Below are 27,320 nucleotides of genomic sequence, written 5' to 3'. Positions count from 1 at the left end.
AGACTTTGCAAAAAGGATGGAAATTGCAATAGTGAACACTTTTTTTTTCCCCCAGAAGAGGCAGGAACATAGGGTGACCGACAAGAGCGGCGGTAGAAGCATGAAGGTGGATTACATCTTGTGCAGATGATGTAATCTGAAGGAGGTTACTGACTGTAAGGTAGTGGTAGGGGAGAGTTTGGCTAGACCGCAATGGATGGTGGTGTGTAAGATGACTCTGGTGGTGAGGAGGAAGATTAGGAAGACAAAGGCAGCGCAGAGAACCATGTGGTGGAAGCTGAGACAGGACGAGTGTTGTGCAGCTTTTCGGGAGGAGGTGAGACAGGCGCTCTGTGGAAAGGAGGAGCTTCCAGAAGACTGGACCACTGCAGCCAAGGTGATCAGCGAGGCAGGCAGGAGAGTACTTGGTGTACTTCTGGCAGGAAAGGAGAGAAGGAGACGTGGTGGTGGCACCTCACAGTTCAGGAAATCATACAAGGAAAAAGGTTAGCTAAGAAGAAGTGGGACACTTAGAGGACCGACGAGAGGCAAAAGGAATACATTGAGATGCGACACAGGGCAAAGGTAGAGGTGGCAAAGGCCAAACAAGAGGCATATGATGACATGTATGGCAGGTTGGACACTAAAGAAGGAGAAAAGGATCTATACAGGGTTGGCCAGACAGAGGGATAGAGATGGGAAGGATGTGCAGCAGGTTAGGGTGATTAAGGTTAGAGATGGAAATATGTTGACTGGTGCCAGCAGTGTGCTAGCTAGATGGAAAGAATACTTCGAGGAGTTGATGAATGAGGAAAATGAGAGGGAAGGGAGAGTAGAAGAGGCAAGCGTGGTGGACCAGGAACTGGCAATGATTTGTAAGGGGGAAGTTACAAAGGCATTAAAGAGGATGAAAAATGGAAAGGCAGTTGGTCCTGATGACATTCCTGTGGAGGTATGGAAGTATCTAGGAGAGGTGGCTGTGGAATTTTTGACCAGCTTGTTCAGTGGAATTCTAGCGCGTGAGAAGATGCCTGAGGAATGGAGGAAAAGTGTGCTGGTGCCCATTTTTAAGAACAAGGGTGATGTGCAGAGCTGTGGGAACTACAGAGGAATAAAGTTGATGAGCCACACAATGAAGTTATGGGAAAGAGTAGTGGAGGCTAGACTCGGGACAGAAGTGAGTATTTGCGAGCAACAGTATGGTTTCATGCCTAGAAAGAGTACCACAGATGCATTATTTGCCTTGAGGATGTTGATGGAAAAGTACAGAGAAGGTCAGAAGGTGCTACATTGTGTCTTTGTAGATCTAGAGAAAGCCTATGACAAGAGTACCCAGAGAGGAACTGCGAAAGTCTGGAGTGGCAGAGAAGTATGTTAGAATAATACAGGACATGTACGAGGGCAGCAGAACAGCGGTGAGGTGTGACAGACGGATTAAAGGTGGAGGTGGGACTGCATCAGGGGTCAGCCCTGAGCCCCTTCCTGTTTGCAGGGATGATGGATAGGCTGACAGATGAGGTTAGACTGGAATCCCAGTGGACCATGATGTTTGCAGAAGACATTGTGATCTGCAGTGAAAGCAGGGAGGCAGGTGGACGAACAGTTAGAAAGATGGAGTCATGCACTGGAAAGCAGAGGAATGAAGATTAGCCGAAGTAAAACAGAATATACGTGCATGAATGAGAGGGGTGGTGGGGGAAGAGTGAGGCTACAGGGAGAAGAGATAGCAAGTTTATAAAGCAGTGGTGAGGCCAGCCATGATGTACGGATTAGAGACCCCCCTCGTCCCATTTTGACTGCTTCATGAGTGACTACAATAGCAAACAAACATATGTATGCTTAGTTAAAAAGCATGCCTCGTCTCTTCACAGACATGTCATTTTTTAGTAGTGATCCCAACTTCTGTCCAGAGTGTGGGAATGCTCTTCCTCTACCAGGGATGGAAGACATTATCCGCTGTCCCCGCTGCAAATTTGCCACTTCGATATCAGGTACTTGTATACCTCTCCCATTTGACATTGATCACGTCGTTTAATTATAACCACTGGGTATTAAATATTTTGGTGTCCACAGAGTTTTCAGGCCGGGAAATTCGCTCGACAGTCGTCTTTAATCCAGTGAACAAGTCTACTGTGGTTCTGGAGGGCAGTGACGACTCTGACATGAAGGGTCCTGTGGTAAGGTGGAATACTCTCCTGCCTGACTCTTGAATGCATTTTTAGGCTCCTCTCGGCCATTGTTAATCACGGTGTGCGTGATGGTTCACTGCTTTAGATCGACAGACGCTGCTCTCGCTGCAATAAAGAAGGCATGCTTTATCACACCAGGCAGATGAGATCTGCAGATGAAGGCCAGACTGTCTTTTTCACTTGCATACATTGCAGGTAAAAAATGTCAAATTTGAAAAATGACTGAGTGTTATTTGCTGATGATTGTGATTGTGTGTGTTACAGGTATCAAGAGAAGGAGGACTCCTGAGAGGATTTCCATGTGGCTGCTCTGCTTTTTTTTTTTTTTTTTTTTTTTAATACCCCATTGGGTCCTCATCTTTTTTTAATTCAGGTTTATCCCGTTAGGTGTCGCCACAGCGCATCATCCTTTTCCATGTAAGCCTATCTTCTGCATTCTCGTCTCTAACACCAACTGCCCTCTTGCTTCCTCACTACATCTATCAACCTTCCTTCCTCGACCTCTTTCCTGGCAGCTCCATCATAAAAAATGTAAAATACGTGATTTAATTTAAGAACCAACACCTCTTGGCCCACATCAAGTCTCTGCATTGTTGAACAATTGAATTTTATTTCTCACACATCCATTTAAAAAGAAAATGTCATCTGAAGATCTTTGTACAAGCCATTTCCACACTTCTTAAGACTTTTCTATCTAACTCTTCTCAATGTATGGTTTGATATGAAATATCTGTTCAACAAAAATTTTTCTTTTATAGATGTAATAAAGTCCTATATATATATATATATTTTTTTTTTTTTTCAAGGCATCCCAGTGAAATAGAACTGTGTTCTGAAATCTGTGTGATGTGTTAAGTGGTGGCGGATTTGCCCTACTGAATCATGCCGGAATGATTTGCTATCAGCAGCACAGTCCCTAGTGTTTAGCACATCTGCCTCACAGTTCAGAGATTTTCTAATCTCGAGTATTCTGTCGTCCTCTCACATTCCCAAAAGTTGCATATTAAGCTAACTGAAGACACTAGTCCTCGTTTTGAATATAAGTGAATGATGGTTTCTTAATATGTGCACCGCGATTGGGTGGTGATCAGTCATCTTGGATAGGCTCCAGGTCGCTCACAACCTCATTGAGGACAAGCGGGATAGAAAGTGGATGGATGGATGATTTGCTCTGAATAGAGCCAAATACCCTATTTCTGAAGATTAGTTGATATAATATAGTACTGTAAAGGAATGCAAACCTGAGCTAGCTTTAAAAAAAAAAAGGATTAATGATGTAGGGCGAGCCCTCTTGAACGGCCCCTGAAGATAGATAAATTAGATACTTTATTCATCCTGTGAGGGGAAATTAGAGTGTCACAGCAGCAATGTTCACAATCACATGCAAAAAACAAAAAACAGGAGCAACCAACAAAAATGGCTAGTACAAAAGTAGCCCGCAGTGAGGGGGACCTGAGGAAAATTAACATATCATCTAAGAAGGAATAAAAGGAAACTTTAAGGTGTTGCCTGCTGAGCTGTGGCAAGTATAAATATTGTCCAGTTATGTCACAGGAGTAGCCATGCAACTAGTGCAAAGGGAAAGTGTTGAAGTGACTGGATATACTGTATAATGACATGTTGATGAATTAAATACACGGTATGTATTAAGCATGGAAAGAAACTGTTAATATGCGTTGTACCATCCATCCATCCCTTTTCTGAGCCGCTTCTCCTCACTAGGGTCGCGGGCATGCTGGAGCCTATCCCAGCTGTCATCGGGCAGGAGGACTCTTGAAATAGAGTCTTGATTCTAATCTTACTGTACTCATTTTGTTATGAGAATTACAAAGACAAAGATTGGACTTCAACATCTAAAATATTTGTGCTGTTGTGGTATTTGTAAGCAAAATGCACAATATTGGTGTTATAGAAGAGTAACCTGGATCATACAGAGAGAGTAAGCAGGCGACTTCCTATTCAGACCACGTCTTTCAGCGTCGAGGTACAAAGCAAGAATGATGGAATCATGTCCCAGAACAGGAAGTCTAGGATTTGTTCATCTTCATGGATTCACCGCACACTCATTGATATTTTACAGATGACCTACTCAGAGGTGGTTCTCGGATTGAGAGAATCTGGAATGCACATTAGAAGGTTAGGAAGAATAGGTTTAGTAAGAACTGAATTATCCATCCATTTTCCATAGTACTTTTCCTCATTAGGGTCAAGAGTGAACTGGAAACTATCATTGACACGTACAGACAATTTAGATTCTCCAATGATTCTAACATGCATGTTTTTGGAATGAGAAATCCGGAGAACACGCAAGCGCCACAAATGAAGGCCGGAGAAAAGATTCAAACCCCGAACCTCAAAACTAGGAGGCAGACACACTAAACACCAGGGCACTGTGCTGCTCAGAAATGAATGAGTTCACCAGGTTATACTGAGGGGTGTTATTGTAATTTATATACACGTAGATTAATTTGTTCTGACAGTAAGCTACTTTACTAACTTCCATCCAATTTATTTGCTTATTCTCTTTGGAGTGGGTCATGGGTGAGCTGGACCCTATCCCAGCTGACTTTGGGTGAGAGACGGGGTACACCCTGGACTGGTCGCCAGCCAGTTGCAGGGCACATACAGACAAACAACCATTCCTATGGACAATTTAGTCTTCATTTCATCTAACATGCATGTTTTTGGAATGTAGGAGGGAAGAACATGCAAACTCCACACAGGAAAGCCAGAGCCCAGATTCGAACACCAAACCTCAGAACTGTGAGGGAGGCTGTACTAGCCACTTACTCACTACACCGCCTACTTCACTAACTTAAATTAGTAAATTATTAATGATTAAAAAGTGTGCCTAACTAATTATGCGAGTGACTTAGTGTCCACTGACGGGAGGTTCCAAAACTCAACTGTTACTAACTAACTGCTACTAAATCATGCTCTTGAGTATTAAAAAGGTGATTTTTCTTAAAATGGAAACATTGGGTTCTCGATTTAAAGCTATAATCTGTGATTTCTGGCGCCCCCTAATGCTGTAATTCAGCATGACAACAACACCTTCATCGCTTCAATATTTAAGATGTAGGCTAAATGCTTGTCCACCCTCCTCCTCCTCCTTCCAACCCCGCATGCTTTCTCCTTTCTCTATGGCTCAGTCGACCTGCACGTTGTCCATATATGGGCCTGCCCGTTCGTAGGTAAAATACGTCATTTCCGCTACGTCGTTTTAGAACGCCAACAAGTGATCCAGCGCAGGAATGTATAGGATAGTCACTAAATATAAATGAATACATATTGAAAAATATAGGAAGATGTGTCAAAAGTTGATAGGCTTAATCAGCAGTCTGTCTTCTACTCTTATAGAAGCTTGGGTGAAAATGACTAATTTTAAACAAAAAGTAGTTGTGGATTATAGCTTTAAGCTAAAGCATGATGGAATGAGCAATGCCTTGGTCAGAATATATAATTTACGTTACCATATTTGTGCTGAAAAATGATTGCTGATCTTCAGCCCGATGTCTGTTGTCGTACTAGAGCGGCTCCAATTACCGGAGACAAATTCCTTGTGTGTTTTTTGGACATACTTTGAAAATAAAGATGATTTTGATTCTGTACCTATGCATGATATTGCACATTGAGTAATATTGATTGTACATGTGAACAAACAATACATATAGGTTACATTATTGTCCTGCGTCCAGGAATATTTTCCTCACACCCAGCGGGGAATTGTTTGGGAATTACAACTGATTCTGTGACACTGATTTCCACCCATGACACTTTTTTGGTAAATGATAATGTATGAAAAACCGCTTATGAGGTGCTTAAAAAAAAAAGCACCAAGCGTTATATAAGCTTGTCATTAACAACGTGCACCGTAAGACTTATTTCCCTAATGGAATTCATACAAAATATGGATGGACGAAACACACAATGGCTTGATCCTTACTTAAGTTATAGATTTTCACAATGTTTGAAATAAAAAGAAATGAAAGAAAAACCGACTTTTGCCGGTTCCTTCCTTTGCAGTGACTGCAGTCGTTAACTATGCCTCTAGATGGGAGTAGTGCATTCTTTTAACTTATCCACGATAGCGAAGTAGGATGACAAGCCAATAAGAGCGCACAAAGAATGTCACATGGCCCGGTAGCGATCAGGCAGTTTTGCAAACTATGAACAAGACACACGATCCGGTTAAATGGCCGTCAAATGAAGCCAGCAAGAAGCCGAATTACAACTATGCGGCTTTTGTGCTCCATTTAGTCAATTTAGAGAACGACATCGTGAAAAAACAGACCAGTTTTTAGGTAAATAAAGCTTCTTGAACACATAAGACAGTTGAAGCTCAGGCAATGAAGCCCGCATTGTTTCCGACGAAGCTGTTACAGCTATTAGTTGTAAGTTTGAGTTCGAGTTCTAACTATTTGTGTGCTCATATTTTATGTGCCTTTTAATAGAAGTTAGTGACCAGAAAATGAAGCTGCGAGTCCAGCTGCAGTGCAAGAATTTGCATGAATACCTCAGAGAGCTGAGTCCAGAGATTTTGGACCGACTATACAATCATCCGGCAACATGTCTCGCTGTCTACAGGTAAAAGCACTGTAGTGTTTGCTACTGGAAATGGCATCATCAGGGTTGTGAGCTATTATAGTTGACGTTATGTTTTTCAACTCCGCAGGGAGCTTCCCTCTCTGGCCAAAAACTATGTGATGCGAATGCTGTTTCTGGATCAGCCACTTCCACAGGCAGCAGTGGCATTGTGGGTGAATAAAGAAAGCAAGAAGTGAGTTACTTATCTTTCATGGGCGTTTATAGCCATTGTTACAGCTGGTACCCACATATTTTCATGTACTGTATGCCAGAATTCATCTTGCACTCGGGTGTGTGTGTGTGTGTGTGTGTGGTTTGCTTCTGACCTGAGGAGTAAACGTATACTTTGCTCGTGCTATGCAAATCTCTTGCATGATGATGTTGCTCACCAGCCAGCCTCTTGGGAGGCAGCATCATTTAAAGGATAAACACACAGTCAGGTCCGTAAATATTGGGACATCGGTGCAATTTCCATCATTTTGGCCCGAAACCACAATATATTTAAAACGAAACAAGTGCAAACAATGTGCTTTAACTGTAGACTTTCACTTTTAATTTGAGGTTGTTTACATCCAAATCAGTTGAACGATGTAAGAATTACAACCGTTTATATATGTGCTTCCCACTTTTTAAGGGACCAAAAGTAATGGGACGATTGGCTGCTCAGTCGTTCCATGGCCACGTGTGTGCGTTTGTCCCCTTTACAGTAACATGGATGATTTTGCTTTAATGGTACAACTCACTTCGCTCAGTGAAATTTTGAATAAAATGAATGAGTGTGTGAAAACTGTTGACAGACATTTTTACTGTCTGCAAGTGTTGCTTGAAACGGGTCCTGAACTATTTAAGGAAACACGAGCAATATGACCAAGCTTCTCCTGTGTTTATATCCTTGCTGGACATACGATAGTTGAAACACTCGAAAAGGCTACAAGTGTCTATTGAAAATGCTTTTGAACAAACGTACAAAGCCACTTAAGATAAAGACAAGAAAATAACTTGTGCACTGGGAGCATTTATTCCTAAAGATTTGCAGCTTTTTTTTGTGGTCAGATGCGCGTGATTTGGTCACTTAATGAAAACGCCTGACCCACATCATGTTTATCCCTGCCGTGCACATTTCAGCAACATTTTAATTCTAAAAGTATAACAGTTGGATTACGTGTTGGCCGATCGTTCATGCCTACACTCGCATGACTTTGGTGCGGGCAGCGTGGGTTCAGTTCCCCACTCAGTGACGGTGTGAATATGAGTGCGAATGGTTGTCCATGTCTAAATGTGCCCTGCGACTGATGGACGAAACGGATAATTACACATTACTTTCAAATATTAACCGATTTGAATCACATTTTGTGTTCCAAACAACACGGAACCTTTGTCAGCGCACGATTTCCAGGTACACCGATTACAGTGCCGCACACGTAAGAGCTCGGCCACCATATTGGATGAAATGGCATCGCTAAGACTGATTGGGGCGTGGGGGGCAAATTTCATTTAAACAACAAAACTACCTGACGGAAGCCTTGATGAGTATACGTGTAAATTGTGCAAAATGAGTTTTCATACCACCGAAGCATTTCAACCCTGCGACATGTAATCCGACTTTTTTAATTTATTGGCAATAACTGTTTTAAAAACTACTATCCTGAAATGGCACTTTAAATTTAGGTCTGTTTAATTTTGCCCTGGGATGTTTTCTATTAGTTTTTCATTTCAATGCAATTAAATGCATTTTTCCAGAGTTAACAATAACCCTGTCTGTGTAAATGATTTGATTAATTGTCCACTAAAATCCATTTAAATTACACCTTGTTGCTTTTTAGGACAAATATTGTTGTATGATTAAAATGTGATTAAATTGAGATCAATTAATTACAAAAAAAATAATTTGATTTTATTTTTTAAATCAAGTCCCACCCCTAGTTATGCTTTAATTAAATTTTTTATTTGACTGGTCCATATTTTATAGTACTGTATTGTCGTGTCACGTGTATGCAATCAGTCAAGTAATGTGAGGCAGTTTACCATTTGAGTTGTTTAAATAACGGTTAACTTGGAATAAGTTATATTATTCATTAGACCACAAAAGGCAGTTTATGATGACAAGTAAAATAAATAGATCATTTTGAGAGAGAGAAAAAAGTTGTTCTCTTTCTGAACACAACAGGTACCAAAACTGTACTGAATTGTGGCCCCAAAAAATCGTGTATCATCCCACCACTGATTTAAAAAAAAAAAAATAATAATAATTTCCCCCCAATAATTCCTTATTCATTAAAAATGGATTACCTTCCTACACTTCATTTTATAATTTCTTATTTTGTAACTTACTTTTCTGTGTGTTCTACGGTGGCACCAATACATAATTGTTTTGGCTTGTGCACCTATTTGTTACCTCTAGTCACATCAACAAAAGCATTCTGTTTCATATATTTTGTTTCACAAAAGAAGTTCTTATTTTCATCCATCCAGGGAAAGAGCTGACACAAATTTTTTGACATTTATCAAGTAATCCCATTGGAAAAATAGACACAACTTGACTAGAATAAACATATTTCATAGTGTGGCCTTCAATAGCTATGTAGCTAGTTGTGTAATGTGTGCATGCAGAAAAGAGATGCATATGATCAAATTTCAACTATCATAAAAATGCAAATGATCATATAATCTAGTTGTTTCCACTGAGATTATATTATATATTATATTATATTATATAGTCCAGTTCCCTGTCCACTGTTATAGACAAATGTAATTTTTTTGCAAATTCCCAGTTCATTCCTGTTACATTTGTACAGTGGCTAAGAAAAGTATTCAGACCCTTTTAAAATTTTCACTCTTTGTTATATGGCAGCCATTTGCTAAAATAATTTCAATTCATTTTTCCCTCAATGTAAACACAGCACCCCATATTGACAGGAACAAATGGAATTGTTGAAATTTTTGCAGATTTATTAAAAAAGAAAAACTGAAATATCACACAGCCATAAGTATTCAGACCCTTTGCTCAGTATTTAGTAGAAGCACCCTTTTGAGTTAATACAGCCACAAGTCTTTTTGGGAATGATGCAACAGGTTTTTCACACCTGGATTTGGGGATCCTCTGCCATTCCTCCTTGCAGATCCTCTCCAGTTCTGTCAGGTTGGATGGTGAACGTTGATGGACAGCCATTTTTAGGTCTCTCCAGAGATGCTCAGTTTGGTTTAAGTCAGGGCTCTGGCTGCGCCATTCAAGAACAGTCACGGAGTTGTTCTGAAGCCACTCCTTCGTTATTTTACCTGTGTGCTTAGGGTCATCGTCTTGTTGGAAGGTGAACCTTCGGCCCAGTCTGAGGTCCTGAGCACTCTGGAGAAGGTTTTTGTCCAGGATATCCCTATACTTGGCCACATTCATCTTTCCTTCGATTGCAACCAGTCTTCCTGTCCCTGCAGCTGAAAAACACCCCCACAGCATGATGCTGCCACCACCATACTTCACTGTTGGAACTGAGCAGTGCCTGGGTTTCTCCACACATACCGCTTAGAATTAAGGCCAAAAAGTTCCATCTTGGTCTCATCAGACCAGAGAGTCCTATTTCTCACCATCTTGCAGTCCTTCAGGTGTTTTTAGCAAACTCCATGCAAGCTTTCATGTGCCTTGCACTGAGGAGAGGCTTCCGTCGGTCGGGCCACTCTGCCATAAAGCCCCGACTGGTGGAGGGTGCTGTGTGTACATTGAGGAAACAAAATGGCTGATTGTAGCAAATGGCTGCAATATAACAAAGAGTGAAAAATTGAAGGGGGTCTAAATACTTATTGTACCCACTGTATTAATTCCTGAACATTCAGATTAATTCCCATGGAAATGTTATTCTTTTTATTTGTATTTATTTATCTTTTTTTTTTTTTAGGTGATTTAAGAAGTTAAGAAGTTTTCTGTCAAAAGTGTAACCTGTTTTACCTGTTACCTTTTGGGAATGATATGCCAAGCTACCTTGGGTTTTCTTCACCAAAGAAACCATTGTGCAATCCTTCACTTAAGATTTATTGGAATTCTAGTGCTTTTGATGTCCAGACATTTTAAGGCAGTTACTGAAAACAAACCAGATTTTCCATTCATTTCATGATACTTGTTTTCGATGGAATCCCTGCATGTTTTTGGATAGTAATGTAAGGAAGGTTATGCTGTCAGACTGGGGAAGGGGGGGGGGGGGGGGGGGGGCAACTGAAGTGCATAAAAGTGAGAAGTGCCTTCAGGTTCTAAGATCCTTTTCCGTGGCAAAAACCAAAAAACAGTGAAGTCAATTTGTTGAGTAACTTTTATTCTGCTGTCTTCGGCTCCTTAATCACCACAACCACCCCCATCCCACAGGGATCATGATGAATGCGTATCAGTGCTGGCAGGACTCCGCCTTTGGCACAGTCAGCAGCTGCAGGGTGGTCTGCAAGGATATATCCTGAATCCAGTGTTCAAAGACAACCTGAGGATAGCGCTGCTCGGCGGGTACGTCTGCTTTCCATTTCATCACATGACTGCCTCTCCCAATGTCTTCACTCTGTCGTCACTCACTCGTCTTTTTCAACCACTAATTTCACACTGAACTTATTTTACTTGTATATCTATGAAAATTCCATCAAGATTCAGGTTGGGAAAAGCTATGACGAAATGGATCACTTGCTGAGGCTGTTTGCCGAAGTTTTACTCTGTTCAAGTGATTGAGCCAGCAAACATTGACAATAATGAACACAATATGTTCGTATGTACTTTCTTGGTGTGAATACTTGTATACCTGTTGGTATCCTGATGAAAAACGTTTTTTTTTTTTTTTTCTTTTTTTGCCGGCCTTCATGGTTTTCTGCAATTCATTTTACTGAATAACTTAATGCAGAATGTAGACTACTGTATCTACTCACCAATTGCCATGCAGAGCAGGTTGTGTTGAATGCTGTTATCTGGTATATCCAATAAATACAGATCCATTTACCCTATTTTCACGACCATAAGGCGCACTTAAAAGTCTTTTCTCCAAAATGGACGGGGCGCCTTATAATGTGGCGCGCCTTCTGTGTGCACCGAGTTCCAAAATCTGTAAATGTTGTGACTTTAATGAGCGCTCCGCTTGACTGACTGGGAGCATTTCCCGCCGACACGCTGCTTATATAGAGGAAGGCGGACGTGACTGAGGACAGCATGCGGACGTAAATGGGGAAGGGTGCGCGTGACAGAGGACGCTAAAGGCACGCCCCCAGTAGGTATAGAGTTCCGGTATGTGCTATGTTCGGTTTGGCTAAGGAACCCCCCCGAAAATGGCACCTATGAAGAGACACGCTTACGAAGCACAGTTTAAACTGCAAGCTGTTTGTTATGCGGAGGAACATGGGAATCGAGCGGCCGCAAGAGAAGTCAAGATCAACAAATCCATGGTTCGGAAGTGGAGGAAGCAGGAAAACGAGCTTCGCCGAGTCAAGAAGACGAAGCTGAGTTTCCGCGGAAACAAGGCGAGGTGGCCCGAGTTGGTAGACCAACTCCAGCAATGGATTAATGAGCAAAGAACAGCGGAGCAAACAGAGAAGCGTCTCTACAGTCACCATTCGACTGAGTGCAATAACTCGGAGCTTGTCATCATTCACGGAGGCTTGATGAAGGAACTCCAACCTTTGGACATCCGTGTAAACAGGGCGTTCAAAGTGAAGTTGCGAGCGGCGCGGGAGGGACTGATGACAGTTGGCGTACACGGCTTCACTAAGACTAGGAGGCAGACTGTTTTAAATACAGCAATAGACCCCGTAACTGAGGCTGCGCCTTTTAATACGGTGCGCCTTATGGTCGTGAAAATACGGTAGTTCATGAAGCCTTTTTAGTCTCTGTAGACACAGGCATTTTTGTGTGATGTCAGGCAACTGCTTCTCGGTGAAGATTTGCTTAAAGTTGTGATTTTCCTGCAGACTTTTCCTAGTAGGAGGTCTACCTTTCCAACTGTTTTCCTGAAATGACGCCAGAGGCAGACTGCGTTACATGAAAAGCATTTATTTACATTTAAATCATGTTTAGATGAAATAAATGAATACATAAATACAATTTGCAGGAAAATGTTGCTTTACACATCACATTTGAAGATTTTGTATGAGTAGAGAACAAACACCTAGCGAGGGAAATAATTACAGCGCCTGAAATGTTTAACACGTCACCATTTTTCTCATTTAATATATTTCCAAAGGTGCTATTGAACTGAAAATTTCACCAGATGTTGGAAACAACCAAAGTAATCCATACATACAAAGAAAGTAGAACAAATAAGGTCAGAAATTAAGTGTGGAAATGTGACATGACACAGGGAAAAAGTATTAAACACACCAACTGGTATTTATTTAATACTTTGTACTAGGCTTTACACGATCAGGAATTTTGGGGCCGATCAGCGAGTTGAAAAAAACCATAACCGATCACTGATCCGATCAGAAGATGGAGGAATGTGTCTATTTAAATGTTCATTTCCTGTATATACTTGTGTACTTAATTGCTCAAAAATTATATTTACAATAAATGATGTATCTTTGTTCATCTCTTTATGCCAGTGAGGCATAGTAACAGACAGAACAAATGATAAATGGTCTTCTATTAGATGGCAGGAAGTACATACAGTAATTAATGTATCCACTTTTTGTGACATTTTTGTTTGTTGGTGTTCTGTGAGATTTTTCAATTGTAAAATATGTTCCTTGGCTCCATAAAGGTTGGCAATCACTGCTCTAGTCAGATCGTGTATTCTAATCAGTCAGGTCAAACCAACATTACATGACAGAAATAAGGGGTGCTAACTTACTGTAATTAAATTACTTTTTAAAAATTAAATTACTTCACTCACACCGAAGCTTTAGAGCATGATTTGACAGAACGGCGGCATGTTTACGTCCAATCGCTCGTGGTACCACTAGCTTGCTGGGCTACATAACGTTTTGTTGCCTGCTTGCGAGCCGTATCGTATTCAAAATACGGGAACATACCTCAAGCAAGCCTTAAATGAACGTCCTGTCCTTTCCTGAGCACCGGTGACCACCAACACACATTTTTCCCCATTTTGTCCTTGTTATACAAAGTCGGTGCACTCCACTCTTGTTGTCGTTGCCACGGTAACAAATGTATCTGGTAGCATTTGAGTTGACAAGATAAAGCCCAATGATCGTAAAAAACGGGATGCGGTGGTATCGGAATACAAGATTTTATTGCCGTAGTCTGACATATTGCAACCGTGAGAGCAAATTTGTCTTGTAGTCTGATCCAGCCGGGCATTACGTGTTGTCTGTCTCAGACGTGTTGCCTGTTCCACACTGCCGAAGTTTATTTATTTATTTATTTTTTTAATAAATAACTTCATTGCGCATCAGATATTTCCAATACTACGTCAAAAGACGTGTGACAAGGCTAAAAATAAACTACCTTTTGGATTCAAATATACTGTGCACGATGGCGACGCGGAGCAAATGTCTTCTGCGTCATTGATCGGATCAGCGAATTATGACATTAAAGCCGATCAGCATAAAATGCGAAATATCGGCCGATACCGATCAGCCCGATAAAATCGGTGTAAAGACTACTTTGTACAAAAGGCTTTCTTTGCAATGACAGCTTCAAGACGCTTCCTGTCAGGAGAAACTAGTTGCATGCCTTGCTCTGGTGTGATTTCGGCCCATTCCACCACACAAAGCAGTCTTCAAATCTTGAAGGTTCCGTGGGCTTCTTTTGTGGACCTTGAGTTTCAGTTCTTTCCATACATTTTCGATTGGATTCAAGTCAGGTGATTCGCTAGTGCATTCTAGCAGCTTTATTTTTTTCTTTGAAACCAATTGAGTTTTCTTGGCAGTATGTTTTGGATCATTATCCTGATGAAATGTCCACCGTTGTTTCATTTCCATCATCCTCGTAGAAGCAGTTTTTTGTCAAGAATGTCTCTGTACATTTGCCCATTCATCCTTTACCAGTACCATTTGCTGAAAAGCAGCCCCACACCATCATGTTCCCACCTCTGAACTTCACTGTTGGTATGGTGTTTTTTGGGTGATGTGCAGTGCCATTTCCCCTCCCAACGTGGTGTGAATTATGGCATCCAAACAGTTCAATTTTGCTCTCATCTGACCAGACTATATTCTCCCAGTGTTTAACTGGCTTGTCCAAATGTTGTTCAGCAAGTTTTAAAAGAGCTATGACATGCTTTTTTTTTCCAGCAAAGAGGTCTTGTGTGGTGAGTGTGCATACAGGCCATGGTGGCGGATTACATTACTCACTGTTTTCCTTGTGACAACAGTACCTGCTAATTCCAGGTCTTTTTGAAGCTCTCCATAGATGGCCCTTGGCTCTTGGACAACTCTTTTGATTCTTCTCTGCACTCCTCTGTCAGAAATAATGCGAGGGAGCACCTGATCGAGGCTAATTTATGTTGGTATGATTGTCTTTCCACTTGCATATTATGGCCCCAGCTTTGCTCACTGGAACCTCCAGAAGCTTAGATATGCGCCTGTAACCAATGTTTTGCAACAATTAGTTTGTGATCGTCTTGAAAGAGCTCTCTGCTCTTACTAGGGTTGGGCATCAAGAATCAAGAACCAATTGTAATGGGGACTAACATTCCAGTTCTCCCGGAGCCGTTCAAATAAAAAAAAATTTGGTCCTCCATCCGCGAAGTAGTGGCGAAAAACAACGAAGAAGCGGCGTAAACCAACAAAGAACGCGCATGATGTCGTGCTTGTGCCCAACGGCGGTGGTAGCGAACAAAAGTGTCTTAACTTTGTTAAAATTAATGACCAGTGGCCACAGTGCAACACTTGGAATAAGATTATATTGTGCAAAGGAGGGTTTCACGATGTGTAGCGTCTTGACGTGCTCCGAGCCTCAGCCTACACTGCGCGGAGCTTCAGTGAAGTCAACTCTCAGTCAATTAGGTGGCAATAAAATACGTCTATGCCAACATTGACACAGCTAACAAGATAAACAGTTGCTTGCACTTTTGCACTAATGTTTTTTCTCATTTATTTTAGTCTTCAAACCAACGTAAGCGCCAATGACCAAAAAAAAAAACCCAAAAAAACTAACATTGGGGTAACACTTCACCGTAGCAACTTTACATCACAATTGGGACAAAAGTCACATAAATGTTGTCTCACAGTATCACAAACACATAACCTTGCGCCTCATCGGTGGGTAGGGAAAGGAATCAGCGTTTTATAGCATTTGGTTCCAGCCATTAAAAAATAAAAATAAAAACACCGGTGCCGTATGAAGTTACTTTTCGTGCCACAATGCTGAGTTCTGGTGCAGGAAGTCAAGTCAAGTTAAAATTTGCACATAGAAACCATTTGACGCGATGAAAGAGTCCCAAATAACTATTTTAACAATGCTATATTTAACTTTTAGCTGAAACACTAATTAATGAATATTAAGTCAATTCTGTTAGTTCCACACACATTGTCTCTTAGTTCATAGGTTTGATATTGATACTAGTTCTAAAGAACCTGAGACAAATGTTAATTTTAGTCTATGCTCTGGGGTGCTAAGAAAATGGATGTTCATAATTTGGACACCCTTTATTTAAACCATGCAAAGTGTTTTGACCCAGTCCCCTAAAATAATCGTAATCGAGAATCGTTTGGAAGTGGAATCGAAATAAGGAACGGGAATCGGAACCGGAATCGATCAAATTCAAACGATGCCAAACCCTAGCTCTTACCCATCATGAGATGTGTCTTGCCTCACACCTTGGCAATGAGACCTTTTTGTATGTCATCAATTAGGACTGAACCAGCTGATATTCATTTGCACTGACAAGGGGTTGGATTGTTGTTTGATTATTGATAGATTTTAGGTGTTGTCTTGGCTTTCCATGCCTTTTCGCACCTCCCTTTATGTGTTCAATACTTTTCCCTGTGTCATTTCACATTTTTACACACAGTTTCTGAGATTTGTTCTATTTTCTTTGTATGTATTATTGACTTGGGTTGTTCCCAACATCTGGTGAAATTTTCAGGTCAATAGCACCTTTGGAAGTATATTTAGGAAGTAGTAAGTGTTAAATACTTTCAGCTGCTGTATATTAAATCAATTAGTTCAAAAGGTCTTATGACAAGTACACTATATTTTACAAGTGCACTGGTTTGATTAATTTCAGTCAATTTATTTCCTTTGTCAGTTTTAAGTTTTTTTTTGTTTGACCTTTGTGGGGGTTTCTTTCTTTAATGGCAATGTTCCAACAAGTTGGCCCACATGTGTAGAAAAGTTAAGTCTCAGACAGAAACTAAAGTGTGTGTCATTGCACAGGGGTCGATCTTGGGCAGACGAAGGCAGCAGCCTGGGACCCGACCGGCATGCTCGCGACATAGAGAGTCTGGACCGTTATGCCATGGAGCGCTGGGAGGTTATCCTGCACTTCATGGTGGGTTCTCCCAGTGCTGCTGTCAGTCAGGACCTGGCTCAACTGCTGACTCAAGCAGGCCTCATGAAAAGGTCGGTTGAGGGCTGTTGATGTTGAAAAAGCTTGTTCTTTCAGTCAGCCAGGAAATGACTGCCTTCCCTTGTAGGTTTTTGTGTATAATGCGCACCCATGTATAATTCGGACCCCCAAAGGTGACCTCAAAATTCTGGAAAATCCTTCTACCTCTGTATAATGCATTATTACATTGCATGATTTTGCTTCCACCCATATGATCAAAACATGAAGTGTTATCTGTATTTTGTTGTTTTTTTCCCCAAAGAATTATTCTGAAGTTAAGCACTTTATTTGAACACCAAATACTTTCTATTTACTTGCTCTTGTTTTTAAATTCACAGCACTACTTTTATTTAGTAAATGAGAAAACACAGTTGTGCTCATATGTTTGATTACCCAGGCAGAATTTGTAAGATGGGTACAAGTCTTTCAAGAAAACATGAAGGGCCAGGCAAAACACACTTAAATTTTATTTTAAATGGATTCAAATTAAACTGTCAAGGATTTCAGAAAAGCATTATCATTAAACAAAATATAACCATAAATACATTAATGATGGTAGTGTTCAGTCATATTTAAAACAAAATAAAATAAAAAAATATCCATCCAGCCAAAACGATTTCACAAATTCTGCTAGGATATGTAAACTTATGAGCACAACTGTACACATGCAGTCAGGCGTACCCCTGTCATATTGGAATGAAAGAGTAGGCTACACCTTTTTCATAACCTCTAGGTGGCAGAGGCAAATTGGAATGAAAGTGTACAGCTTTTTCATGTCTAGATGGATGCATACATTTATAAAATGTGGAAGTTCCCCCCCCCCATATTCCCCTATACCTATGTATAATGCGGACTATTGACTTTTGACATTTTTTGGGGGGGGGGGGGGGGGGGGGTGTTATACACGAGAAATTATGGTATTTGGATTAACTGTGAATGTTTATGAAATACATATATATATAATTGGAAGAGTAAATCTTTTCTCTTGACAGTTGCACATCTGTAAAATTGGTAAAAACCTAATGCTGTTTGTCAAAATTATTCAATTAATTAGTCTCATCATTCTCAAGGCCTTAGATTTACTTAGCTTTTAAAACTGACGATCTCATGATACAGTGGGCCAAAAAAAACGAGTCAGCCAACCAATTGTGCAAGTTCTCCCACTTAAAAAGATGAGAGAGGCCTGTCATTTTCATCACAGGTATACCTCACCAATGAGAGACAAAATGCGAGAAAAAAACTTAGCAAATTATGGTGGAAAATAAGTATCTGATGAATAACTAAAGTTCATCTCAGTAGTTTGTTATATACCCTTTGTTGGCAATGACAGAGGTCAAATGTTTTCAGTAAGTCTTCACAAGGTTTTCACACACAGTTGCTGGTATTTTGCACCATTCCTCCATGCAGATCTCCTCTAGAGCAGTGATGTTTTGGGGCTGTCGCTGGGCAACATAGACTTTCAACTCCCTCCAAAGATTTTCTATGGGGTTGAAATCTGGAGACTGGCTAGGCCACTCCCGGACCTTGTAATGCTTCTTACAAAGTCATTCTCCCATTGCCCGGGCAGTGTGTTTAGGTTCATTGTCATGCTGAAAGACCCAGCCATGTTTCATCTTCAATGCCCATGCTGATGGAAGGAGGTTTTCACTCAAAATATCACGATACATGGCCCCATTCATTCTTTCCATTACACGGATCAGTCGTCCTGGTCCCGTTTCAGAAAAACAGCCCCAAAGAATGATGTTTCCACCCCCATGCTTCACAGTAGGTATGGTGTTCTTTGGATGCAACTCGGCATTCTTTTTCCTCCAAACACGACAAGTTGAGTTTTTACCAAAAAGTTATCTTTTGGTTTCATCCGACCATATGACATTCTCCCAATCCTCTTCTGGATCATCCAAATGCTCTCTAGCAAACTTCAGACGGGCCTGGACATGTACTGGCTTAAGCAGGGGGACACGTCTGGCACTGCAGGATTTGAGTCCCTGGCGGCGTAGTGTGTTACTGATGGTAGCCTTTGTTACTTTGGTCCCAGCTCTCTGCAGGTCATTCACTAGGTGTGGTTCTGGGATTTTCGTTCACTGTTCTTGTGATCATTTTGACCCCACGGGGTGAGATCTTGCGTGGAGCCCCAGATCGAGGGAGATTATCAGTGGTCTTGTATGTTGTCCATTTTCTAATAATTGCTCCCACAGTTGATTTCTTCACATCAAGCTGCTTACCTTTTTCAGATTTAGTCTTCCCAGCCTGGTTCAGGTCTACAATTTTGTTTCTGGTGTCCCTTGACAGCTCTTTGGTCTTGGCCAAAGTTTGGTGCCATTAATACAGGTAACGAGTGGAAGACAGAGGAGCCTCTTAAAGAAGAAGTTACAGGTCTGTGAGACCCAGAAATCTTGTTTCTTTGTCGGTGACCTAATGCTTATTTTCCACGGTAATTTGCTCAGAAAATGCCTTAAATTATTGATGCGTGTACAACTGTTGGACATGCAGAGATTAAACTATCTGGGCCAAGTACCTTTTTTGACAAATCAAAATAAAATGTAAACACATGAATAAATATAAAGATACATTTATCCATTATGTTTTAAAACGGTAAATACTGTGATAATGTTGCCTTCAATATTTTACAGTGAGGCAGGCGAGGCCCCCTCCATCACCTCTGCCGGCTTCCAGTTCCTTCTGCTGGACACAGCCTCCCAATTGTGGTATTTCACCCTGCAGTACCTCAAAACTGCTCAGGTACCCACATAACGTCCATGTTGACCTTTACTACTAACGAATATAGATGAGCTATCTGCCACTGTGTCTTGAAAGGCTGTCATTTTTCTGATTAGCAGACACACAGGTGGAGAGGACACTGCAGTAATATGAGGGCCTACAAGAACTGGCTGATATAAATGACTGTTGTTCTAATGACCAGTTGTAGGACTGGCTTCCTGATGGCACTCATACAATAGCAGGGGAAAGAATTCAGTCTGAATAAGCAGTCATTTCCCAGGCAAGTCCAAAAAGAGAGAGGCTTAAATTTGAGACTTTAAATTGTTGGCAGACTCAATCGGACACAATTGACCATTGCTGACAACTCATTTAAATATAATCACTCAGTTACGCTCCACTTTTAGCAAAGGTGGGAAATGAATGTCGAGGAACAATGCCCCAAGCTTTGAATTTCAAGTTAAACCTTGCACAATGCCATGCAAGGCAGTCATTATCATCAGAGTAAATTTACATGCATGAAGCCCAAGAAGTACAGAAAGTGTCACAGGCTGTTCTTTCACTAGCCAGCTTGGCTGTTAGTTGCCTAACAACCATGTCCAATGCTGGCACTGAATAGTTTCTTGTTTGGGAATGGTATATTTGAAGCTTTTTAGCGACCTATGGGGAGTTGATTCTATCACTTTTAAATAGCCATCATGTGCTTGAAGCGTGTGCATACCCCGCCAATCCAAGACATGATTTGAAAACGACGACGACGTTTGATTACCCACATTTTTGGCGACTAGCCAAATATTATGAAGCACAAGAATCATTCAGAATCAGCACCTCTTCACTACTTCTCGAAAAACAATGTGGATGATAGTTCTATCTGGATAATTAAGATAGAGGGAAACTGCAAAGGATGAATACAATACATTCTTTTCAATGTGTTCAAGTTTCAAAACAATTACAAAAATAATTGACACGGACATTGTATTTGGTAACATTTTAACATTCTTCTCTGTCAAACAAGTCATACTGTGAACAAATGGCAAAGGTGTAATCTGAAAGCCATTGAGTTTTTAACATTTTGATTCATCACACTAGTGTAAGAAGAAGGTCAATTGAACTCATTTAAAAAGTTAAATAGCTAAAACACTTATCATAGATGCAGTGCATGGTGAAGCAGGACTATAGGTACATACATCATCATACTTCTGGTGTATATTCTCCTCCTCCTCCACACCCTTTATTGAGAGCAGTCCTTGTTTGGAATAAATGTCATTGGGAAAAAAAAAAAAAAAAACGTCAGAGACATGTTTTCCCTGAAATCGTTATAACCTCAGAGCCATTGAACTGTAGACGTTCCACTGTAAATATTCCGGTATCGCATCATATCAGGAACATGGAGCCCTCTTAATATACGTGGGCCAGTGGAACAGTAATAAACCCAATAATAACCTAATAATAATGGATTATTTTTTTCATAATTTTTTTTATAAATTTTCACGAGTTGTAGTTTAAATACTTGTTTAGTTATAAAAAAAAAAAAAAAAAGGGTTTTCTTTCCATTTTGGAAATGAACTCATGGTTGGATGGCCATCAGAGAAACAGAGAGCTGTGTGGTAGAATTTCTTGCTTTGGATGGGAACCACCACTAAACATTTTCAAAAGGTTGCAAAATGTGTATGGGGAAGCTACAATTGGCTACAGCACAGTTAAAAAGTGGGTATCCAGGATCAAAGTCGAAGAACAAGAGCCTGCGTTGATTGACCTCTGTGGCAAGAAAAGGAGCTTGTGAACTCATCATTTCTGTTGGCTATGAAATACAAGGCTTGCATACATGCGCTTGTTCATTGATGGACAGGAGGTGTTGAAAAAAAGGGACATTATATTGAAAAGTAGCAAGGGAATCCCCACTTTTGGGGCTTTATTTCTATGCGTACATTGCCTTTCTATTGCAATAAAGGTAGATGAAAATTGGGCTTGTTACTTTTTGACTGCCCCTTGTAGATCAGTTACAGATAACTACAAAGACATTTCGCCGAGTTAAAAGAATTGACATGTAAATATCTTGAATTAAGGTGAATATATAATATATCAAACATAATATATATAAAGATATCTTGAACTGCAGTTATGACTGGTCAGAATCAATTTGTAGATATCTGGAACGGCAGTTTGAGATATATTTGCAGATATCTGCAAATGAATTGTAGACAGTGTTGCCACAGTTACCTCGAAAAAGTAACTTAGTTACTTTACTGATTACCTGATCTTAAAAATAACTTACATTACTCATTACGTGATTTAAAAACTACCTCACCTATGAGATATCAAAAATCACATTGTCTGATTTTTAAAGAATTTATGAGCAAATTATGGTGGAAGATACAGTATATGAAATAATTGTGAACTAGATGGGAAGAATGTAGTTGCGGATATTTGAAATGTTCTTTTTGATCAAAACTGAATTACAGATATTAGCAATGCATATCAAGTCTAGCTGTTAAAGCTGGAATCCACAACTTTTTGTTAAAAAAAAAAATTATAGTTTCACCCAAGCCAATACTACAGGAGATGACAAACTCTTGATTAAGCATGTCCGCTCTTCGAACATAGTGTTGTATTCTTCAATAGTTTATTTTTTTATATTTCGCGAATTCCCGCGCTGGCCCAGTTGGTGGCGCACTGAAAATGACGTAGAAGGAAATAACGGCACGAAAATTAGGCATTTTGCCGAGCAATGGCCAGAGCGTAGTTCTAAAACGCTCACTGAAAATATTATTTTGCGTTTCTGTAGCATGAAATAAGTCATACACAAAAAATTGCCCCAAATCAACAAAAGCAAAAAGCGCTGATTATAGCTTTAAATGTTAAAAAGGGCTTGTCATAGAGATGATGTAGATAGTTAAATGTGCTAGATAGATAGATGTGGCTATTCATGATTTAAAATGGATGATGTCTGTCTTGTTTTCTCTTGTAGTCAAGAGGGATGGGCCTGGTGGAAATATTGTCATTCTTGTTCCAGCTCAGTTTCTCAACATTGGGCAGAGTGAGTGGATAGTAATGAACCTTTGTGTGCTTGCGCACGTGTGAGCTTGGTGCCTGTGCGTGCTAAAATGTATGTTGTCAGTTTCTTGCTCGGTTTGACTTTTTTGTTCTTATTGAGGATGTGTTTTTGTTGGCCTCAGGATTACTCAGTGGAGGGCATGAGTGAGTCATTACTCACATTTCTGCAGCACCTTCGGGAGTTTGGACTGGTCTTCCAGAGGAAGGTAGGCACTGAGAGGGAGAGGAGAGGTTGTGTTACACTCCCTTCCAGAAATGTTCCTTATATGAGAAGTGACATAATGACCCTCACGGGTAAGCCAATTTATTGCTGCAGTAAAACAGCACCGGCTTCCATCAAGTCTGGCTGCATCACCTCTGGAATGTAAACTCCTAACTCATAATTATTATTATGGAAGAAGTATAGCAATGTAAGGATGTTGGCTGAGCAATTTGTTCACCAGAATTGGAGTGATTTAAATAATCAACATATTGTATCTTTAAGCAACAAATAATAGGTTGAACTCCTTTGAATTTACCCTATTTACTCAGCTATTGTCTTTTCTATTAACACAATCCCACTGAATATACTACCTGTGTGACCCTTAAGTCTGCTGGTTCATATTGAACCCAATTTCAGCTCATAATTCGTATATACTAATGAATGTACACTGTCCTCTAAATTTGGCACAACTGTATTAAAAATTCAGCCTTGACAAAAATAACTACAAGTTAATTGTTTTGGATGACCACAGTGTATCCAGTCCGGCATCCATTTTTAATGATACTGTACATGTATAATTATGTACCATGAAGTTGTAAAAAAACCAAAAATCTACAAGGTTCCAATTGTATGGTCAGCTGTTTTCCCTGATTTGATTGATTTTTGCTTTCTTACATATACTGTACGTGTTTTTATGTTTATGTAATTGTAATTTGCAATCGTGTTCGAGCGCTGTTTCTAATACTTTTACAACCTTATGGAGCTACAATGAAAGGGGGATTTTGATTGATTGCTGTGCAACACAACTGCCAATGACAATGAGTTATTAAGGGTTGATTTAACAATTGGTAAACAACTCTTGACAGTTTCAATCAAAACTTTGTTGCACCTTATTATTGGATGGAATTAAACAGTGCAGCGGTACCGAATGAAATTAGTGTATATACTGTATGTATTAGAAGTGCAATCACCTCAGGTTGTGTTAGTGCTAACACTGATGTGAAGGGTTGTGTGCAATGCTTGTACAAACATTTCTGCAAAATGACCAACTTTATTGTGACGCATGATGAGTTTCGCATACTTACTCAGGATTACTTTGGTAAATATGCAGTGACACACTGTCAGGTTGTTGGGCAGGATTAATTAGTGTGGCAGGAACCACATACACGAAGAAACTGTCGAGCCCTGACACTATTTTCTCACTGCTTAGTTTTTAAATTATTATTATTATTATTATTATTATTTTTTTTTTACATTATGAGTTGTGTAGGTTTTGTGTGACTATTAATACATGTACCGGTATATTTGGAAATCTTGTATTCGAAACTGCCTGAAAACTGTGTTGATATTTCCTCTCATTTCTAGAGAAAGTCAAGGCGGTACTATCCCACCAGATTGGCCATTAGTCTGGCTGCGGGAGTCACAAGCAGCTCTTCTTCCCTTTCCTCCTCTTCTAACTTGGGCTCCACTCCTGGTACTGGAGATGCTGGCTTCATTGTGGTTGAAACAAATTATCGCATCTACGCCTACACAAGTATGCCTGGAAACTCATTTTGCCCTGGTTTACAGTACCATCTGTTGACAGAATGATTAGGGAATACTGGCAAGGCAATGTTTTGCATAGCATTCATAGATATTCTTGAGTTAATAGCCTGCTTCGCTCTGTGTAAATTACAACAACAATGTATTGTAATGTATTCACTTGTTATCTTCCTTTGTTTTCTTGTTTCTTGTTTCTTTTTTTGCTACACTTGAAATTAATGCATATTTGCATTTACTGTGTGCCCCTCCCAGACTCAGAGCTCCAGGTTTCTCTGGTAGCGCTCTTCAGTGAAATGTTGTATCGGTTTCCCAATGTGGTGGTGGCTCAGGTCACAAGAGACTCGGTGCAGCAGGCTATCGCAAATGGCATCACTGCGCAGCAGGTATACCCGAGCACTACTTAAACAGAGGGGACATTGGTGAGAGTGATATGATATAGATAGACACCTTCTCACCAAAGCGGTTTTGTTCAAACTTGCCACTGTCATTTTTAGAATCATTAAACCCTAATGTGGTTTGCGTTTCCATTGCTGACTGTATCGATCGAAACAGCCATTGCAGGAAGCACAACAATTGAGGACATTCGTCACGTTCTTTTGGTGGCACGGTTGTTACAATAAAAGTTTCTTTTACTAAAAGGCATTTTAATTTGTTGTGCTGTTCCTGTTGTTGCACTGAAATGACAATTATCTGTTGACCAAACAACAGACTGGCTAGCTCCTCCTTCGAGGAAACATTCACTGTTGCTAATCCAAATTTTTAAAAAAAATGCATGCCAACAGGTAGTATATTGAAGATACGTATTACTTTAGTCATTGGAAAAGAAAAAAAAAATTGTACATACTGATATCAACCAAAACTGTTCTTCTTGTACATAAAAAAAGGGACTATGGATGGAGCCAGAACACTGCCATTAAAGTTTAGCATTCAAAATACATTTTGACATTCTAAAAAAAGAAAAGGTACTGACGCTGAAACAAGTATCGGCACTGAAAAAGATACAAATATTTTTTTTCTTATATTATGATTTTAAATGTTTGTTTTCCAGCTTTTAACCTCATGTTTATTGTTTTCTTTAGTCGTTTTTCACCAGTGTTTTGGCCCGTAGTGCTCGCTGTCCACTGCCATTAATTAGATTTGTGGTGATTGTGATTTTTCTTTTAACTGTGCGATTTCATCCGTATAAATGTTTGACTATAGCCAGCAAGCTCCAATAGCTACTGTTCCCTTGGAGGGCAAACCAGCATTCAGGGTTGCTGTTCTTGCCTAGTTGTAGCTACGCTGGTGCAGTTGTCGGCCTTGTGAGTTTATTTTATCTCTGACAAAACTGCCATTTGTAAAAATTTGGAAAAGATTCACCAATTTCTAATGGTGCAAGTTAGAGCTGTGCGATATAACGCTAGACAGTATACCGCCACACTGCAACACTAGTGACTGTTAGAATACAATGATTTACAAATCCTTTCCAACCTACAGTATACTTAGTTGAATACAAAGACAAGCTATTTAATGTTCGAACTGATTAACTGTCAGACATTGTTTTTTTAGGGCCACGTTTACCACTATTTTAAATGACTTTTCATTTTAACAAGACAATAAGCGTTTGGGAACTGGAGACACTAATTGTTGAAGCTTTGTAGGTGGAATTCTTTCCTATTCTTGCTTGATGTACAACTTCAGTTGCTCAACAGTCTGGGGTTTCTTATTTTGTGCTTCATAATCCACCACACATTTTCAGTGGGAGACAGATCTGGACTGCTGGCAGGCCACTTTAGTACTTGCACTCTTTTACTACTAAGACACGCTGTTGAAACACACGCAGAATTTGGCTTGGCATTGTCTTGCTGAAATCAGCACGGGTGTCCATGAAAAAAGAAGTTGCTTGGATGGCACGATGTTGCTCCACAACCTGTATGTACGTTTCAGCATTAATGGTACCTTCACATATGTGCAAGTTACCCATGCCATGGACACTAACACACCTCCATACCATTACATATGCTGGCTTTTGTACTTTGTGCTGATAACAATCTGCATAATAATAACAATCATAATAAAGCATTACACTTTTCTAGGCACTCAAAGACACTTTACAATTTCACGTATTATTTATTCCCTCCACAGTCACACCTGGTGGTGGGAAGCTACTTGTGTAGCCACAGCTGCCCGGGACAGTCTGACGGAAGCGTAGCTGCCATTCTGGGCCTATGGCTCCTCTGAACACCATCAAACATCCAACCAAATTTATTCGTAGGCCATGTGGGTTAAGTGTCTTGCCCAGGGACACAACGATGACAAAAACAATGTGAAATGTGGACTTGTCAGACCACAGCGCACTTTTCCACTTTGCGTCAGTCCAGCTCAGATGATCTCGTGCCCGGAGAAGCTGGTGGCGTTTCTGGGTGTTGTTAATATATGGGTTTCGCTTTGCATGGCAGAGTTTTAACTTGCATTTGTAGATGTAGCGACGAACTGTATCAACTGACAACTGTTTTCTGAAGTGTTCCTGAGCCCACATGCAATATCGTTAACACAATGATTCCTGTTTTTAATGCAGTGCCACCCGAGGGATCGAAGGTCATGGGCTTTCAATGT

At 40.2% G+C, this 27,320-nt stretch overlaps 2 protein-coding genes across 9 annotated transcripts in view; both read left to right on the top strand.

Moving 5' to 3' along the window:
• polr1h (RNA polymerase I subunit H) overlaps nt 1–2,950 on the top strand; it is a 6,959-nt gene extending 4,009 nt beyond the window's left edge. For all 4 annotated transcript variants that reach the window (XM_061760468.1, XM_061760466.1, XM_061760465.1 and 1 more), the window contains 4 exons: nt 1,851–1,970; nt 2,053–2,156; nt 2,254–2,363; nt 2,433–2,950. In XM_061760468.1, the coding sequence (XP_061616452.1) occupies nt 1,853–1,970; nt 2,053–2,156; nt 2,254–2,363; nt 2,433–2,457 (357 nt within the window). In that variant the 5' untranslated portion in view covers nt 1,851–1,852 and the 3' untranslated portion in view covers nt 2,458–2,950. The remainder of the gene's footprint in view (nt 1–1,850; nt 1,971–2,052; nt 2,157–2,253; nt 2,364–2,432) is intronic.
• Nucleotides 2,951–6,306: 3,356 nt separating this feature from the next.
• gtf2h4 (general transcription factor IIH, polypeptide 4) overlaps nt 6,307–27,320 on the top strand; it is a 33,713-nt gene continuing 12,699 nt past the window's right edge. For 2 of the 5 annotated variants that reach the window (XM_061760003.1, XM_061760000.1), the window contains exons 1-10: nt 6,307–6,472; nt 6,623–6,755; nt 6,844–6,948; nt 11,104–11,235; nt 17,041–17,226; nt 19,843–19,951; nt 22,896–22,964; nt 23,104–23,187; nt 24,549–24,717; nt 24,978–25,108. In XM_061760003.1, the coding sequence (XP_061615987.1) occupies nt 6,640–6,755; nt 6,844–6,948; nt 11,104–11,235; nt 17,041–17,226; nt 19,843–19,951; nt 22,896–22,964; nt 23,104–23,187; nt 24,549–24,717; nt 24,978–25,108 (1,101 nt within the window). In that variant the 5' untranslated portion in view covers nt 6,307–6,472; nt 6,623–6,639. The remainder of the gene's footprint in view (nt 6,473–6,622; nt 6,756–6,843; nt 6,949–11,103; nt 11,236–17,040; nt 17,227–19,842; nt 19,952–22,895; nt 22,965–23,103; nt 23,188–24,548; nt 24,718–24,977; nt 25,109–27,320) is intronic. The other 3 variants (XM_061760002.1, XM_061760001.1, XM_061760004.1) reach the window with 3 other exon arrangements.

This window comes from Phyllopteryx taeniolatus, chromosome 21 (assembly GCF_024500385.1).
Source record: "Phyllopteryx taeniolatus isolate TA_2022b chromosome 21, UOR_Ptae_1.2, whole genome shotgun sequence".
Taxonomy (NCBI): domain Eukaryota; kingdom Metazoa; phylum Chordata; class Actinopteri; order Syngnathiformes; family Syngnathidae; genus Phyllopteryx; species Phyllopteryx taeniolatus.
The sequence above is the reverse complement of the archived record's forward strand: the minus strand, read 5'-3'. Positions and strand labels throughout refer to the sequence as shown.